The 18,484-nt window shown below is 38.2% G+C and overlaps 1 protein-coding gene across 1 annotated transcript in view; it reads left to right on the top strand.

Moving 5' to 3' along the window:
• niban2b (niban apoptosis regulator 2b) overlaps positions 1 to 17,658 on the top strand; it is a 42,725-nt gene extending 25,067 nt beyond the window's left edge. The window contains exons 6-14 of the mRNA XM_017451967.3: positions 1,967 to 2,082; positions 7,950 to 8,054; positions 8,174 to 8,336; positions 10,051 to 10,238; positions 10,800 to 10,955; positions 13,286 to 13,399; positions 14,513 to 14,620; positions 14,700 to 14,811; positions 15,705 to 17,658. Coding sequence (XP_017307456.1) covers positions 1,967 to 2,082; positions 7,950 to 8,054; positions 8,174 to 8,336; positions 10,051 to 10,238; positions 10,800 to 10,955; positions 13,286 to 13,399; positions 14,513 to 14,620; positions 14,700 to 14,811; positions 15,705 to 16,642 — 2,000 coding nt within the window. The 3' untranslated portion in view covers positions 16,643 to 17,658. The remainder of the gene's footprint in view (positions 1 to 1,966; positions 2,083 to 7,949; positions 8,055 to 8,173; positions 8,337 to 10,050; positions 10,239 to 10,799; positions 10,956 to 13,285; positions 13,400 to 14,512; positions 14,621 to 14,699; positions 14,812 to 15,704) is intronic.
• Positions 17,659 to 18,484: the final 826 nt, after the last annotated feature.

Genomic DNA, 18,484 nt, shown 5'->3' with positions numbered 1-18,484 from the left:
CCTCCAACGAAGGCTGAATTTGCATGCAGACCCGTGGCAGTGTTTAGCTGATAATTCCACATGACCGACACAGAGGCAGCAGTTCCCACAACTGGAATGTCCTGTAGTCATGCCATGTAGAATTTTTTTTGTTTGTTTGTGAGATTGTATGTGTGATTGTGTGTGCACATGATTTGAGTTAGAAAGAGTTTCACTTTCAGCTATTCATACCAATACACATGTTCATATACCATTGCTCTTACTTCTCTATTTAGGTCATTTTTGGGAACTAAGCCACAACCTGTTTGAAAGATCACCCTGCTCATTATTCCCTAGACACTGTGTAGTCAGGAGCAATAAAAGGGTTCCTCAGGGGATCGTGGTACACTACAATTATTCCATCTAGCAGCTCAAACAATGCACAATCTTTTATTTATTTATTTATTTATTTATTTATTTATTTATTTATTTTTGTAAGTCTGTAATGTAGGGATCATCATGTAATGGTGGATGGTGATCATCATGTATTTAAAAATATATATTTTTTTTCAATTAATAAAACGGACTGGGGACGTGTTGTCCTCAAAGGTTTCCTACACGGGTTCTACTTTGAAAGCAAATTCTTGCGTTCTACATAGAAGGGGTTTTTAGGAGTTTCCCCAGAGAACAAAGAAGCCCCTCTGGGCCTATTTGATTTTTTTTTCTACTGCAGATAAACAACTGTGTGAAACTGCACCTGTTCAAAAGAGGTCGCAGATAATATCCACAAATGCATTATAGGTCAGGGCTTTAGACCGAAAGTTTCATTTAGAAATCCCCACCGTAGGAACCCTTAAAGGTTTAGAACCTTTAGGGTACTTGGAACCACTTCTGACAGTGAAATAGTCTTTTGTAACGTTAGAACAGTCAAAATGCTTGCCTTTTTTTTTTTTTTTCTTTTTTTTTCTCCCCCCCCCCCCCCCCCCCCCCCTTAAATAGTGCTAGCTGGAGCATCTTTTGTGCTGATATGGAAAAGGGGATCATGTGATGTGTACACTGTAACCATAACAATGCTTTTACCAGTCCTATCTAGTATCAGTCAACGAGTACAGCTTGCTATCTACATTAGATTTATTACTAACAGTAATAAGTAAGCTAAAAATGAGAGTTAAGTAAATCAGTTAAAGATATTCAGGAAGTAACTCTGCTAATGAGGATGCTGCTTGCCTTCGCTGTAGCTTAGGAGACAGAAAATCAAGAAAATATGAGCTGCTTGTTCAACTTGATGCAGCCACAGCTGTCCCAGTGAACGTCCCAGAATAGACGAGTTGTTTTAACATGTACTGCCAATATTTTTCTTTTCATTGCAGTTCTCTTTTCTTCACAGTGCTGTTTGTCATTTTTAGTGAAATGGCTACAAAATGCATTTTACAGGCTGTAAATAGTTTCCCTTGTTTTGTAATGTTACAGTGTTGTAGTGTTTCATAAGTGTTAAGGTTGTTCTTTTGTTGTTGTTTTTATCACCCTGTATATTGCAGTGGTGGAATATTGCCAACAAAATATTTTCAGTTCACCATGTCTCCTCATATTCACTGGAATTCACTCCTCAATGTTTGTTTTTCCTCACTTGCCCTCTAACTCCAAGCCTGATTGGTCGGGAGGCAAGAAAGAGTTTCACGTGACTGTGCTTTGTCAAAAAAGGTGTGGCCAAAAAAACAAACAAGGTGCCCACTTGCTGTAGGACTAAATCTAAAACATGCACTGAGGGTTGGCGGGGGGATGGAGGAATGGTGGACACACACCTTTTAAACTTCTTCTTTTGAGTTAATCTTTTGAGTCTGTATGATTTTAATCAGGACTCCAAAATGTCAGACTCTAATAATCGGACACTATATTGTGACTAGATGGTGGATTTAAACACAGCTGGGTATTTCCAGAAAACTAATAGTGGGCAGGAGATGATGATGATCTCATTCTGAAGCTGTTCATTTCTCCGTTTCTTTCTCAGGCCTGTCAGAGGAATGTAAGGTTCAGACCCCAGCGTTTACAGATGCAGTGCGACTTTACCGCCAGGCCCACGGCCAGTACGGCACCTGGGACATGATGTGTGGCGTACCTCCCCAGGTAACATACACACCTTCACAACAGTTTTACTATAGTTTTATTTTTGTCATTTGTCATTTTGTTTAGCTTTTTGTTAGTTTTAAGATTAGGTTAGAATGTTCTTCAGCTTCTTTTCCTGTCTGATCTGAGTCTAGACGTCTAGGAGGAGAAGAAGCCTTTATTTGTCACATATACATTATAGCATTATTATTATTTCTTTGCATATCCCAGCTTGTTAGGTAGTTTGGGTCAGAGTGCAGGGTCAGCCATGATACAGCACCCCTGGAGCAGAGAGGGTTAAGGGTGTTTCTCAAGGGCCCAATAGTGGCAGCTTGGCAGTGCTGTTTCCATACATACACATTGAATTACATACCAGGCTGACATGGATGTACTCAGGAGTTCTTGAGTGTGAATGTAGAAAAGCATGCTTGTCATTGGTGTTTGGTGTACTGAGACATATCAAATGTTCATTTCAGGGATTGTCTTAGGATTCAATTAGTTTTGTTTGTTTTTATTCTTCTTTTTTTCCTTCTTTCTTTTTTTTTTTGCCAAATTAATCACAGCACATTTGGTTAGCACCTCCAGGGTCGGGGGTTTGAATCCCGCCTCCACCCTGTATGCGCAGAGTTTGCGTGTTCTCCCTGTGTTTTGGGGGTTGCCTCCAGGTACTCCAGTTTCCTCCCCCAGTCCAAAGACATGCATTGTAGGCTGATTTCCTAATTGTCCATAGTGTGTGAATAAGCATGTGAATGTGTGTACGATCGTGCCCTGTGATGGGTTGGCACCCAGGAGTTTCCTGGGATAGGCTCCAGGCTCTCCACGACCCTGTGGATCAGCAGTATGGAAAATGGATTAAATATTATATATTGTAATACTGAAAATGGACAATTTTTTTTATTATAATTAAATAGGAAATATTGTGTTTATTTGCTCATTTATTCATTTATTTGTTCAAGAAAGCAAGCTTATAGAAGAGCTAATTTTCAGAAATTCCTCTACCCCAATCGCTTGTTTCCTGCAAGGTCGCATTTAGTACGTTTTTAATGTTGCAATCCAAGTAAATACAAAAGCACTAACTAATCAATTCGTGCAGTTTTAAATCTACTATTTTTAAATTAGTTCGTTACGCAGTTTATTTTTCAACTGTGTTAAACCATGGCATTTAGTAACCACTGTGAAATATTCAGTATCAGGTGCACAGATCAATAATCCAGACCAAGCACATTCCACACCCTGTCCATTTGTTTCCTAGTTACTAGATAAAGTGCAGAAGTATTTGCACCGTCACCTCACACTTAAACACATCAAGAGGAAATAAAGTTGCCAGGCTCAAATGCTATCCGCCCATGCCATTTTTTGGTGACGTTGTGCTCCATTGGTTAGTTCCAAGATAAGAACTATGCCTCCTGAATGGTCTACCTCCTGGAAATCCACATTCTAGTTAGTTTTCCTTAGTATGTATTTATGTACTCAACTAGCTAGCTTGCTATGTTATTTACACTATGTTAGCAAGTAATCAACTTCCAGGCAACCAATATTATACTTCAGAAGATAATGTTTGTAGTTCCTGATTTGTACATGAGCATATAGTCTTCTCGGGTTTAGCAGTACATGTAGCCGTACGCACTCGTTCTGTTCTCACAAACACACACTGTCTTCTGCACATTGCATTCATACTCCACCATTTCTGTAGGAAGGAAGGGTACGCGGAGGTCACTTCACTCAGACTGCCATAAATCAGGTCCTAATGGGCTAGAAATAAATGTCATTAAAGCTTCTAATGAGCCACATCAAGCAGCCCAGCCCCCCCCGAGCTTTGTGTGAAACTCATAGAGACGTGAGTGTGATTAAAAGGGTGTGGCTCACTGGCTATCAGGAATTGCCTGGGTTTTGTATTTTCTGTATGCACCATGTGATACAGATCCCACCTCCTTTGTGAGGAGAAGTGAAAGTTGAGGCATTTACGGTTTCTTTTGTGCTAATTTCCCCACACAGCACTGACCTAATGCTTCATCGCATACTTGAAGCAATATGTTATTTATAACCTATTTGGCTGCTTAGAGCGTGTTTCCCCTTATTGTGAAAGGATACGCTGCATGATTTTTAGTGGGTGAAAGAGCGAGACTGCGATCCCTGCAGGCTCTTTTCCATCAGGATCAGGTCCCTCAGACAAATGTGCAAAAGGTGTGTTTTCATGGCTGTGTGAAATGTTGATGCATTTAAATGTGAGGAGTTCTGTGCATTTTATAAGCTGTTAATGGAAGAGCACAAGGTCTACATGAATCAGTTAATGACTGGTCTAAATTGTCTAGTCACAGCTTTTTTTTTTTTTTTTTTTTTTTTTTTTTTTAAATCAAGTAGCTTTTAAGCTGTAAAGTAAAGAGTAGAACACTAGGGGGTGTGCTGTTGTAGGACAATCATCAACAACAGGGTGGCGTGACATTAAGCGAAGCTACTGTTACCCCCCTGAAGTTGATTATTTTCCAGTAACGGCACATTTTATTCCTCTTATACCACAGCAATGTGAGCAATTTTTTAAAATTATTATTATTAAAGAACATTTTATAGATACGTTTTAATAAAACAAGTTAGTTTTGGGTTTGTGGTCAGAAAATGCTTGATTTTGCTGCAGCTTTTTTAAAAAAAATAAATTGGAAGTTTTTTGTGCTTTTTTAAATTTTTGTTGCAGGAAACTACTTGAATTGGCAAAATTGCAATTGCACAAAATTTTGTCTTTCGCAGTGGTTTGTTGGTAAATGAGACCTTTTTAGCTGTACTCATGTCCGGCGCGCGCATATTGAAGAATGCTTTGAGTTTTGCTGACGTCACATGATGCGCCTTGGCCCAAATCTGCGGTAATTTTGAAAAATTACAAGCGCCTGTGAATATTGCGGCGTTTTCTTGATTTCGTGTTAATTTCTGCGATCATAAAATCATGAAATAATGGAAGGACTGATTTTGAAAATAAACTCGTGATTTGAATTACGGCTGGGACTATTGACCGCGCTTCTGTTATAGAAAACTAATTCAACAGCACTGTGGTATTAACTATTTTCGAAACTGGAGTAACAATTCCATTGACAATGTTTAGAAATAATAATAGTGTAATATTGGTGTGATCAATATATGTAATATTTGGTGAAATTTCAGTATTAAAAATACAATATAGTTTCAGCAGTTTGAGTGAAATGTGTCCGATGTACATCAGGACAATGAGGTATGTATCTGTCAATCATGTTGTTAGTCGGTTATCAAAGCTCCGCCTCTTACACCACCATGCAGGCATTCCATCCTAGGCAGGATTTGGGATGTTTTGGGGTTTTAAGGAAGAATTTTGAAACTGACTCCAACCAAAACTACTGATTATTTAGCGTTAGCGTATACAACAGAATGTATATTTTTAAGTCTGTCATGTAACATGTCCTTATGGTTGGAAACACAACTGACTTAATATTTCTGGCCTCTGATGAATCAACTCTCAAGTCCATTTACTGGTACAGTAAAAATGTCATGAATATAGGCAAATTCCACTAATATGTCTCTTTTTATAATTTTTTTTTAAAAACAAATATAAGATTAAGTCTATTTCTAGATTTTTTTAAAAATCATTTTAAGCTTGAAATTAGTTAAAATATCTGGGAAATGGTCTAGACTGGTGTCGTACTGCTTATGTAGCAATCTCATAATGAGACATTATATCATTTTTTCAGATATCAGATATATGTCCACTGAATATCCTGATTATTGTTGTAAAATCCAGTTGTCTAAGACCTTTTTTTTTGAAGTCTGAGAACATTGTGACTCTGATTTTAAGATATCATGGTCTACATGAGCTCTTGAGTAATCTCTGAGTAACTCACTGTTCTGTAGAAAAACATGCTTGTGGATCAGATATCTGAGCAGATCATCTGATTTTTGATTAATTGTTTTCCCAAAACTTCAGGCTAGATTAATGAATCCATTGCCATCCTGGTCTTACGGTTGTGAATTGAGCCTCTGTTTGAAGCGGTTGTTTTGTTTCTGTGCACAACGTTATTCTGTTGAATGGAGTGTTCAGCACAGCATTACGCATCACGCAGTGTTCTCCTAACAGCCCTTAGGCATGTTTGTTCCTGCTCTGTGACTGTACCGGTGACATTATGAGCAAGCAGCAGGTGACCTGTGTGAGTTTGAGCAATTATTTCATACCACAGTGCTGCTGAATTCTGGAATCTGATTGGTTAAAAAGGTGTTGATTTTATTTTGTATAACAGCAGCTGGCTACAAGGTTTATATTATGTTATTGTTTCTAATATACAGGAAATTGTATGGTGGACAGTCCACATAAGACAAATTATAAATGGACTAAAAATAAAATGTTTTATTGAATATTTATGGAAAGAGTCTCCAGTGTCGGTGCTTTGTGGGGGTAAGAGAAAATGGTGAGGTAACAACTGTTCATAACTGCTATAACATGTGATAACAGAATCTAGCTTGTTTTAAATGGAAAACCAGATAGAAAATTATTTTAATTAACAGACACACACACAACAAAACAAAACAAATTGGTGTGGTGTAAGAAGAATAAAACACGTCAGGACATGCTGTTATAGGGAAAATAACTTTTTTTATTGACTTTTATTCCTTTATATGGTTTCTAAAGCATCTATTATTGTTTCTGTTACATTCCTACCACACCTTTTTATAGTCTCTTACTACGGAACGAATGATTAAACCCAATCATTCTACCAAAGAACAAGTTTTTCAGTAGACATTCGGAGGTCCCTGTTGCAGAAAAGTACACAAGCTAGATTGTTGGATGTACAGGTAGATGTTCGTAAGCTGGGAGGAGTACAGGTGTGGTCTTGAACCTCTTCAGTTCAGTTACATAACGCTATTTGTTTGTTTGTAGCATGGCTGTAATAAGTAAAGCAGCACTCAGTGAAGAGCCGTTATCCCCGTGGCTTTAACCTGTGGTTGGTGGTACGCCTGAATCACTCAGACATGCAACATGACCTTATTTGCTGTCTGAGAGGCTTATGACATGATGTAAATGAATCATCACAGCTCCTAGGGCGTACACTGGGTATCACAAACCCTTGCATTTACTGTAGCTTCTAGATCTTTCTCCATGCTTTTTTTTTTTTTCTTTTCTTTTTTCCTAACTGGATCAGGTCAGTTTGGTGAGGGGAAAAAGCTGCAGGTCAGATCATCATGACATGTTAATCTCTAGTATCTACAACATTTTAAATAAGTGCAAATGTAACCGCAATCCTTTGTTTTCTTCCAGCATTTTGGGGGGATTTGACCCTCTGGTGTGATATAACAGTTTGCACTTTTAAGAAGTACAAATTGTTTATTGGATTGGGAAAAAGACCACGTGATATTTTCCCATTTTTCAGCTGTCCAGGTTTTGGTGAGCTGGTGTTTACTGTAGCCTGAGATTCCTCTCCTTGACGGACAGGAGTGGAACCCTAATTTATTCTTCTTCTGGTGTAGCTCATCTGCCTCAAGGTTTGACAGTGCATTCTGAGAGCGCTTTTCTGCTCAGCATGGTTGTAAAGAGTGGTTATTTTGAGTTCCTGTCAGGTAGAACCAGTCTGTTCATTCTCCTCTGACCTCTCATCAGCAGGGTGTTTCTGCCTACAGATCGGTCACTCAGTTTTGTCTTTTTGCACCATTTCCTTGCTAACATTATGGGAGGCTTACAGCTACTATTTTAGCATTGTGCCTCCTGTTTAGCACGTGCCTCCAACTGACATGTTGTGAAGTGAGAGGATGTAGCTTTGAGGATCTGTAGCCCTTTCTGATAATAATCTTATTGTGTAAATTTGTAACTCTTGGAAGAAACTTTAATTAGATTAACAGTTCTGTTTGTTTGTTTTTGCACGCTTCTTTTTTTTTTTCAGATCCTGGCTAACTTGGTGATGGAGAAACTGCTTCCTGAGCTGAGAGACCTAATCAGCCCACGCCTGAAGGGAAAGCTGCAGGAAAGGCAGAAGAACTGGACGCTGGTAATTGACCAATTAACTGAAATTAGCAGCACTATTAGAATAGATGGTATTTGCAGTGCTGTTAATATCCACATACATTCTAATGGTGTGTGTGCGTGTGTGTGTGTGCGTGAGATCAGATTTCGGACGCCGTGTACAGTCTGGTTCAGAGTCAGACGCAGTCCCAATACGAAGCCATAGTGCAGAGCTGTGAGGCAGGACGTCCCCCTCTGGAGGCTTCCATACGCACGGACATGGACCAGATAATCACCTCCAAGGAGCATGTGACCAGCAAGATCAGAGGTACTGCTGGATCTGGAAACACAGTCAGACATTTTTGCCAAATGAATTCTCACTTATCTACCTTTTTATGTGTTCCTTTTTGTAAAAATTAATAAATGAATCTTTTTGGCCTGCTACCCCACATTTTTCCTGCATGATCAGTTTGAAACCAGAGCTGCAATACGCATTCCATGGGTAGTTATGAGGGGGCAGGTTGGGCTACAGTTACCTGTTGGATATACACTGATTGAGGAACAGGCTGATAATTCAGACAAGTTTAGCTGTACAAAGTATTTTTTAATCCATTGTTAAAAATGACTGTGCTCTCTGGGTGGGAGGAGCAGGATAGTCACTGCCCCCTCTCAGTCACATCACCAGTCAGCCATATGTAAGGCTGTGGTGTCGGGCTGTGATCTGATGTATGCAGAAGAAGGTAGATAGCACTTTTTTTCCCGTTCAAGGACGGGGAGGTCTAGGCGCTGCTAATTATTTATAGTGTACTGCTAATGCATGGCTGATTCACTAAAACTGATGAAAAATGAAGCGTGGAATGTTGGATGCATTTTGGACTCAGCAGTCACAGTAGAAGGGGTGGAGCCACCAGATGGCACTGTGGGTTATAAATGCCAGTACGCCATGTAAGAAAGCTGCTACGTTGCCTACGCAAAGTGAAAGTTTTGAACAAAATTTCAAATTGGTTTTATTTGAACAGTGTTTTATCTATCTATTTATCTATCTATCTATCTATTTATTTATTTATAAACTATACATGTCGTTACAAAGCAGCGTTACAAAAATCCTTATTGAGCAAGCCAGAGGTGATATTTTGGGGTGGTTGTTCTTGTCATGGTGTAGTGGAGTCATGACTCAAATCAAACATTAACATTATGTACTACTTACTGAGGTGCAGGTCAAAGGTCAGTCCCTGATCAGAGTTAAGATAACGGTCATTTCAAAGATATCGGCTTGAGTTCCAGGTTTTGCAATACCTGGTAACTGCATTTGTTACTGTTTGATTTCCACAGAATTTACGGCATCATAGATCAATCCGGATATTAAGCAATACATTTTCCTGAAAAGTCAAATACATGTTTTGCTTGCTCTTAATTCATTCAATTCATTTATTGTATTTGCCCAAGGAATGTTTATCGTTAAAAGAATATTGCTTAATAATAATAATAATAATAATAATAATAATAATAATAATAAACATTTCTACCCCAAATGTAATGGAAATGTTTGGGGTATAATATGACGTGATAGAATTTTCAAGTATGATGATAAATGCCTAAAATGTCAGGTTAATACTCTTATTCAATTAAATTTTATTGTACTCTTCTAGTAAGGAATATTATATTTTCGATATATTTTCACGGTGTAAAGAGCAGAAATCTTGGACGACTGTTGTGTTCTTCCTTAGCACAATTTGCTATCATTATGGCCCTTGGGCTCTTGGCAGGTACTTTTGCTTCTTTCTAGAAATAGATCATAGAGCACATAGTATGCTTTATTGTAATCTTGTAATAATAGGAAATACGAGATAACGTATTTCGTATAACTATATTCCAGATAATTTAACTTGCTAAGACATGATTTTCTGCAATGTTGAAGTGAGTATATTGATATCTGGGCATAGACTTCTATTTCCTGTTTGTCTTTTGGCTGTTTGATTAGGTTTGAGTGAAAAATTTGAACGTTTGATCATTCCTTTAAGACTCTCTATGCTGACTTTTAGTGCTGGTGCTGCCCAAGGCTGAGAAGCTCCTGAAGGTGAGTATTGAGCCGTACATCAGCTCCATCCTGGAGGCTCTGATGGAACCCACCAGCCGAGGCTTCTTCGAGGTGCGTGATGTTTTCTTCAGGGAGCTGGTAGATATGAGCAAGAACCTGCTGAACGGTGGCAGCAAAGAGAAAGTTGGAGAGGTAAGAGAGACAGTCCTGGACATTTTAGTACACTATGATTTTTTATTCTAGGACCTTTTGTGTAAAAGAGCATAACGCTGCAACATAGTGTTTTATTCTTCTTACACAACAGCAATTAATCATCCATGTTAATTAAAAAATATATATTTATTATTGAAATGACATCATACTTTTTAACCATTTATAGTTGCATTTAACATTATACAATTTAGTTCAGAGAGACAAGTTAGTTCTTGTTACACTTTCATAAATATTAAATAACTCTCTCCTGACAGAAAGCTTCAGAGCTGCTCTTATAGAAGATGAATCATCACCTTGTGATCAAATTTGTCATATAGATTTTATCCTTGACACTTTAACATGATTGACGAGAAGAGCTTTTTTTTTTACAGGAAAGGTTCCTCTAGGATGATGCAATAAATGACTATTAATTCCTATTCTCGTACCATTTTAGTCCAATATTTTTAATCGTTTCCTGATTCAGGTGTATATAATCTAAACAATTTGATCAATTCAACATTTGAGTCTGATAGAACAGTTCGATGTCGTTTATCTCTGCAGTATATGGAGAAAATCTCCATGCTGGCCTTCCACCCGGTGAAAATGCAGTGCTGCTATGAGAAAGTGGAGCAGCTGAGTCTGGAGGGCCTGCAGCAGCGCTTCGACGTCACCAGTCCGTCCGTGTTCGTCCAGAGAGCCCAGATCCTCATGAGAGAGGTGAGTCTCGTCCAACTACACGGTGATCCTGTAGTGATAGTTCCATGGGAAAGTGCGTTCATACATCCAGAGCAGCATGGGGGGGGGGAAATGCATAATTAATCAGCACTGAATTCAAGCTATTTTGGGAATGTGATCAAAGTGACAGATTTAAAATGTCTCCATTGTATCTCTTGAATTATAGATGGCTGTACATCGTCCAGTGGGTTATATGCTGTTTGATGGGTTCCTCCACCACCACTTTTTGCAGCTAGGGATTCCATTAACTGTAAAATAAATCCCAGACAACCTTAGTACAGATTTATTTATTTCAGGAAGATTATTTAAACGTGAGTGATGATAGTATGTCTATTTATTACAGCCATAGATATATATATATATTTTTTATTCCTGATCGTTCCTTTAGCAGAACAAATGAGGTCCAAGTTGACGTTTGGAAACCCACACCCACTCAACTCAAGTGACCAGTCAAACAGGCTAACATTTATTAGAACTGAAAAATAAATATAACAATTTCCTGCGAGTTGAAGCAATAATCAGAAACTGCAAGCAGTTAACTTCTAGATAACTTAGTTAAATAAAGTTTCATTTAATTTCCCTTTTTTCGCTCATTCAAAAACCATTGGGGATGCAAACTTTTGCATTCAGTTTAAGACATTATACATTAGTGCTGTCGTAATCTCAAATCTGATTGGTCAGAAGGTGTTGATTAATTGTCTACAAAAGCAGCGCTGACAGTATTGCAGGCTGGAATTCATATAATCATTCTTGCTATATTAACAAATGATACAGGAAGGTTTAGATGATATGGACTCTCCACATAATCTAAACATTTATTTAAGGCATTTACGGAAGGACTCTCCAGTTTCAGTGCTTTGTAACAGCCAGTAAGGTTTCCAATTTCTTCTTAACATGACAAGAATTTGTCATATAATCTTCAAAAAGAACAAGAACGGGGGTGGGAGGGAATGACTGTTTTAGGTGGTGTGGTGTAAGTGGTAACAGGAACGAACTTGTTTTGTAAACGTTCCACAACATAGTAAATGTAACTGGATTAAAATTTTTATTTATTTATTTTAAAGCAAATGGCGAACTGCTCTGATGTAAGAGGAATAAAGCACCTTTGCTTCTATGGGAAAATAATCAACTTTGTGGTGCTAACAATAACTCTGCTTTGTGCTGGGTCATATCACACCCCACCATGGATTTTATTTATTTTTTTTCTTATAACAACGTGTCTTGAAGTGTTTTATTGTATGGAGCACCATCATCACCCGGAACATCTCTGACTTCACTGCCAGTGCATTTCAGTTGTATTTATATTTATATCCCGTAGTAGCGGGAGATTCTTGATTTATTATTTTATTCTTTCATAGTATGTAAGTCTAAAATGTCTGGAATGAGTACTGGGAGAAAATTGTCAATAGAGTGAAAGAACATGGTGTTAGAGCATGGGAGTGGTGACACAAGACTGAACATGCAGAGTGTATATTTTATCAGGGCAGGATCACAAGTTTCTCACAAGATTCACAACTGTTGCAATAACTGTGTGAGGGCGCACCCTATTGGTTAAATACGGACGTGTGAAATGCTTTGTGTATTTCTCAAAAATGTCGTATTTTAAAATTATGGTGAGGATTGCACATAGACCAGGATTACTCCTGGTTTTAGTTTTTACAGTAAACTTGGATTAATGTAAATCATAGTGGATCATCAGGCGGATTTCAGGTTTAAACTTGCAGCTTGGTTTAGAATTTACAAAATGGCACTATGTTATAAAGCTGGACTGTGGAAAATGAAAGAACATCTCTACCCTTGGTTTTCTGATAAAACAAGCATCGATTTTAACAAAGAATGTGTAATGACGTTACAGTGGATATATTGGGACTGCGATAAAACATGGACTGAAATGCAGCTATGCATCTAATTTTTTTTTTTTTTTTTTTTTTTCCCCCCCCACTTTATTTCTTGAGGGAAGATTAACATCTGCAGTTGCAACATGAGCATATGTTTATCTGACAAGAGTGGCATGGTTTTACTTTAGGTCACATAATTCCATAGTGGCAGACAAACCGAATTTAACCCTGGATTAAGGTCATGGTTTTAACTGGTAATTTGCTAAACCGTTTAAAATGAAGTGATTCAACATAAAATGTAGATCAGTAAATAATTAATAAGTCCTAAACACTTATCGTTACTCATTTATTTAATCCTTGTTGGTACAACCAGCACTTAGAAATACGTACGAGTATTCTACAATAATATTGAATACCTATTTTGTCCTCCAGGCATTTCACGTGCATGTCTCTGTCCATCTTTTTTTGTTGCAGCAAATGGACGATGCAGTGTACACGTTCGAGCAGCTGCTTCACCAGAGTCTGGAAGGTCAAGAGGAGGAAGACCTCTGCAAAACTGTTCAGCGGTGCCAGGACCGAGTCATCAAGGTGGGTTAGATGAGGATATCTGTCGGTCAGAGTTGATCAGTTCTACAATTATTGACACTTTTTATACAAAATGTCAACAAACAGTCAACAATTTTTTTATTTATTTATTTATTTTTTTTAATGTATTTTTAGATTTGTTTTTATGGTACATATTTTTCTGCAAAATGCTGGTTTCAAAATTTCTGGCACCCCTAAAATGCAAGAATGCAAGATGATGCAAGAATAACAGGACTAAGTCTCTATAAGGTCTAACAGGGTTTGAGATGCGTGTAGAGGATCTCGGACTCTCCTGCATGCTGAAAAATTCTGGCTGCATTTTTTATTATTATTATTATTATTTTATTTTATTTTTTTAACATTATTTTTACTTTTTATTTATGTATTATTTTTAATATTACATTCAATATATTTTGTGTACCAATAATTGTGCCTCTTTTCAGACAAAATACAAAACTTACATTTAACTTACATTTAGCGAATGCTTTTATCCAAAGCGACTTACTAATAAGGAAATACAAGCAAAGCGATATATCAAGTGGCGAACAATACAAGTAGTGCTACTATACAATAAATATTTAATAAAGTAAAACATTCTTAATAGAGAGAACTTTTTTAAATTATTATTTTAAGGATAACAGGTTTTACATTCATTTTTGATATACAGTCATATCCATAAATATTTGGATATTTTATTTATTTATTTATTTATTTGATTTGATATGATTTGATTTGATTTGATTAAAATCCGTCTACCACTATGTATTGGAGTTACTTTTGCACTTTACCCGATTTGGATGTAAATATCCTCATTGCATACAGCAAAGCATACTCATTATTTAATTTCAACTCCGATGTACTGTGGTACACAGCAAAAATAGAAATAACTTGTCCTGACTGTATATATTTTGGGCTACAAATAATTTTTGCCAGTTTTCAGAGAAAATAAGAAATTCTAATTAGAATGAAAAGTGGAATCTCATGTTTATCATTTTTGCAAGTTCTATTTTGAAGGGTGCCGATAATTTCTGGAGCGGACTGTGCAAGCGCACCATGCTGTCCATGCTGTTTCATTTTAATGTTTCGTTTTTTTGTTTTTTATCCCCCCCCCAACAGAAATATGACTATGATAGCAGCACGGTGCGTAAGAAGTTCTTCAGAGAGGCTCTTTTGCAGATCTTTATCCCCTACATGCTGAAACAGCTCTCTCCGTCCTGCTCTGCTGTAAGACACGCACACGTTTAAACACTTTCTACACATATATTTCATTGCATTAGTATGCTTATCTGACGTCTGTCTGTAGGACCTTCCTCGTTTCCAAGAGCTGATCTTTGAAGATTTCTCCCGTTTCATCCTGGTCGAGAACATCTTTGAGGAGGTGGTGCTTCAGACGGTCATGAAGGACATCATGATGGGTAAGACGAGACGAGTGTCTGCCATACAAGTCCATCTGAGTGAGGGGGTACTATAGCAGTTATGATGTATTGCAACTGGTGCATTAATATAAACACTGCAGCCGGCACGGTTGTTTGAGCTGCTGTAATAGAAAATGAAGCTGCATCTTCTGACCAGTCAGACTCGGGAATTCGACAGTGCTGTGGTTTAAGGCGAAAATACTGTATATGTATACTGTAAACTTTTATACAATACATGATATCAGGTTTGCTAACAGAGTGGCATGTTATTAAACATCTACATAGGTAAGTTATTTAATAAAGAGCAGGAAATGGTTGTTACAAAAGGATCTTCTTACCTAGTCGGCTATTTGTTGTCTATAATGGCGTTACTGGTTGGTGTTAGAAAAGTACAGATGATAGCAGTTATATTTTGATATAATGATTATTGAAATTTGTGAATCTAGGAGCTGGGAACAATAGCAATACCAATAGTTGTAAGAATATTTGGTTGTAATTTAAGCTGGGATGGATTTTTCTTTGAAGCAGGACAGTCACTACTAAGGAAAAGCGTTATGGCATCCAGTCTTCAAACTGTATTTAAAAGTTTTATTGTAAAGCAGTTAATGGTGATAATGCTGCATGTTTGCTGATTGGCCACTGGACAATGTACTTTGTTGTTTGTGTCAGTCAGCTTGCGTATTTCTGTAAAAGTAGGCTGTTCTTTGTGAGAATCGGTGATTAAAAAAGTGCCGGACGCTCTTGCAGATGCTTGAACTCTGTTTTGTGAGACTACTTATTACCTGACATAAGCCTTGTTGACATAAGCCTTGTTGCCACAGCTGGATGGACAATGAATGGGGAAGAAGTGAAAGAGGCTTCAAGCTTTCTAACTCCTTACTTCTTCTTTCCAGCTGTGAAGGAGGCTGCCGTTCAGAGAAAACACAACCTGTACAGGGACAGCATCGTGCTGACCAACAGCGACCCCAACCTCCATCTGCTGGGTGAGAACCCATCCATCGACTGGGCAGAAGAATATGGAGAAAAACAGGAAGTGGACGGAGAACACGAGGGTGAAGATGGCGATACAGCAGCCCAGAAGAGGCGCAGGATGAAACAGGTGGTCTCCATGATCCAAGTGGATGGACCAAACACAACGTTGCCCAACGAGTCCTGCTTGGAGGTTCCCAGTGTTCACAACATCCCCGAAGAACAGGGTGAGGGAGATTCTGACGCTCCGTCCTCTTCTGCTTCTGAAAAGGCAGCACCCATTAAAGAGGAAGTATGTGGGTCGTCGTCTAAGGAAACAGCACCTGATTTACCCAATGGCACTGCGCTGAATCTTGATAAACAGGAAGCTGCACCAAAGTCTCCACAGGACAAGCTGGCCATTGAGAGTGCCATCCAGCAAATCGAGGACGCAGTCCAAGGAGAAGATGGCGAGCAAAGTCCAGTTGGAATCGCCCCGGGGAAAACCGAAGTGGCCAAAGAGGATGCAAATGTTGCAAGTCAAAAAGAGGAGCAGTTGGCACCACCTGCAAACCAGGAGGACAAAGTTCAAGCACCATCCAGCACAGAAGAACCTGCAAAAGTTCAAGAAACCATCACAAAACCAAAGCAAGAGGAGCGAACGGATGCCGAAAAGAACTCATCAGACTTGCGCTCAGAACCCCAGCAGCACAGCACCGACACAGACAGCGGCTTCCAGTCACCAGCCAATGAAACAGCTGAGGAGGACGAGCTGCGGGCTGACTCGGCAACGGCGGAGGTGGGACAAGACAAGCACAATGACTCTGAAATGGGAGGCGAGGATGCTGCGAAGGGAGCCGACACACTGACAACACAGACATAGGCACCAGAAAGTTTGTTACTTGTTATGGAAAACGCTAGAAATGCCAGCCCACTGCTCACAGAAGTGATAGTTTTACAGATGAGGGTTTTTACGGTGGTTGGTTTGTTTACACATAAAACATCTCTCACACTTTCTTTACAGTTGAGAGTCTGTTTTTTGATTCTTTAAAACAAAATCAGATCTTACCTTTTTTTCACATTTCAAATTTTTTTCTTTTGCACATATATGAATTGCTGTCACTCAGATGGACGCGGTCATAAAAACGTCATATTTGCTCATTTTTATGTGGATTGTGCTGATGATCTATTGCAAAGTGCTGAGAAATTGAATGCTTTTGCCAATAAGACTGCTTAACCCTATATAACTGACTCCATGCCTTCATTTATAATAGTCCAGTATGATATCGTATGCAATTTTTATTCACTTTTTTTTCCTTTTTTTTCTTTTTTTTTTTTATACAAGTCTTGCTTAGACCCAAACTGAAAACACTGAATTTTATTAGATTTTTTTTTTTTTGTAGTCCTTTTTATATAGTTTTATTTCTGTTGGGCCTAACCTATTATTTTTTGTGAATATCCTGATATTTCCTTTACCCTAAATGGTTGAATCCGAGCGAATTTAAAATATAAAATCTTATTCAGCATTAACTTAAAAAGTCACCTTTCTGTATACTCAAACTAAACTCCATTACTGTCGAATTGTAATATGTAGCACGTGTTTCTGGTCTAGTCCGTGTTTCACTCCGACTGTGTTCAGGCTGAATGCTGTGGATTTCGAGTTCGGTGTGATTCAACCAGAAACATTTCTACATTCTAGCATAAACTGTAGTCATACACCTGCAAGTGTTACCTTGGGGTTTGTGTTTCAAACTGAAATGACAGTCCAAATTGTTAAAGGGCAAATATGTAATTATTGCATCTACCTATTGTTTAATATGTTTATTTATTATCTGATGCACTTCATTGCCTTCTTTATGTTTCATTTAAAGTGATTAACAATAAATCAATTTGATTTGACACTGCATTTTCTAGTCATTATTATTATTGCCACAGGCTTGTGCTTCTTATACAGTATTAACACGACCACTAATAAATATTAATATTGATTCCTGAGTGGAGCTCTTCTACTGTTGTAGCTCATCTGCCTCGACGTTTGACATGCTGTGTGTTTGGAGATGCTTTTCTGCTCACCATGGCTGTAAAGAGTGATTATTCAACTTATCCAAGTCTTCCTGTCAGCTCGAAGCAGTCACTTTCTTCTGAACCCTCTCATCAACAAGACGTTTCCACCCACAGAACTGCTGCTCACTGGATGTTTATTTGCACCATTCTGTGTGTGTGTGTGTGTGTGTGTGTGTGTGTGTGTGTGTGTGTGTGTGTGAGAGGAATCCCAGGAGATCAGCTGTTACTGAAACCAGCCTGTCTGGGAAACATTGATGTACCAATTCCAAAAAAGTTGGGACGCCTTGTAAATTGTAAATAAAAACAGCATGCAATGATGTGCAAGTCTCATAAACCCATGTTATTCACAATAGAACATTTGAAAACATTTAAAATGTTTAAACTGGGCAAATGTACCATTCTAAGAATAAAGAAAACGGGTCATTTTGAATGTGATGGCTGCAACACGTCTCAAAAAAGTTGGGACAAGGGCAACAAAAGGTTCGAAAAGTAAGTGTTACTAAAGATGTGCTAGCTGCCCATTCCATAGGCACTAATGCACCACTATACCATCAGTGTGTGAACCTTTTAAAATTTTTTGATATTTCTGCATAAATATGACCTAAAACATCATCAGATTTTAACACAAATTCTAAAAGTAGATGAAGAGAACCCAATTAAA

The sequence above is a fragment of the Ictalurus punctatus genome, chromosome 22 (assembly GCF_001660625.3).
Source record: "Ictalurus punctatus breed USDA103 chromosome 22, Coco_2.0, whole genome shotgun sequence".
NCBI classification, from domain to species: Eukaryota; Metazoa; Chordata; class Actinopteri; order Siluriformes; family Ictaluridae; genus Ictalurus; species Ictalurus punctatus.
Note: the sequence above shows the minus strand (reverse complement) of the source record. Positions and strands in the feature narration are given on the sequence as shown.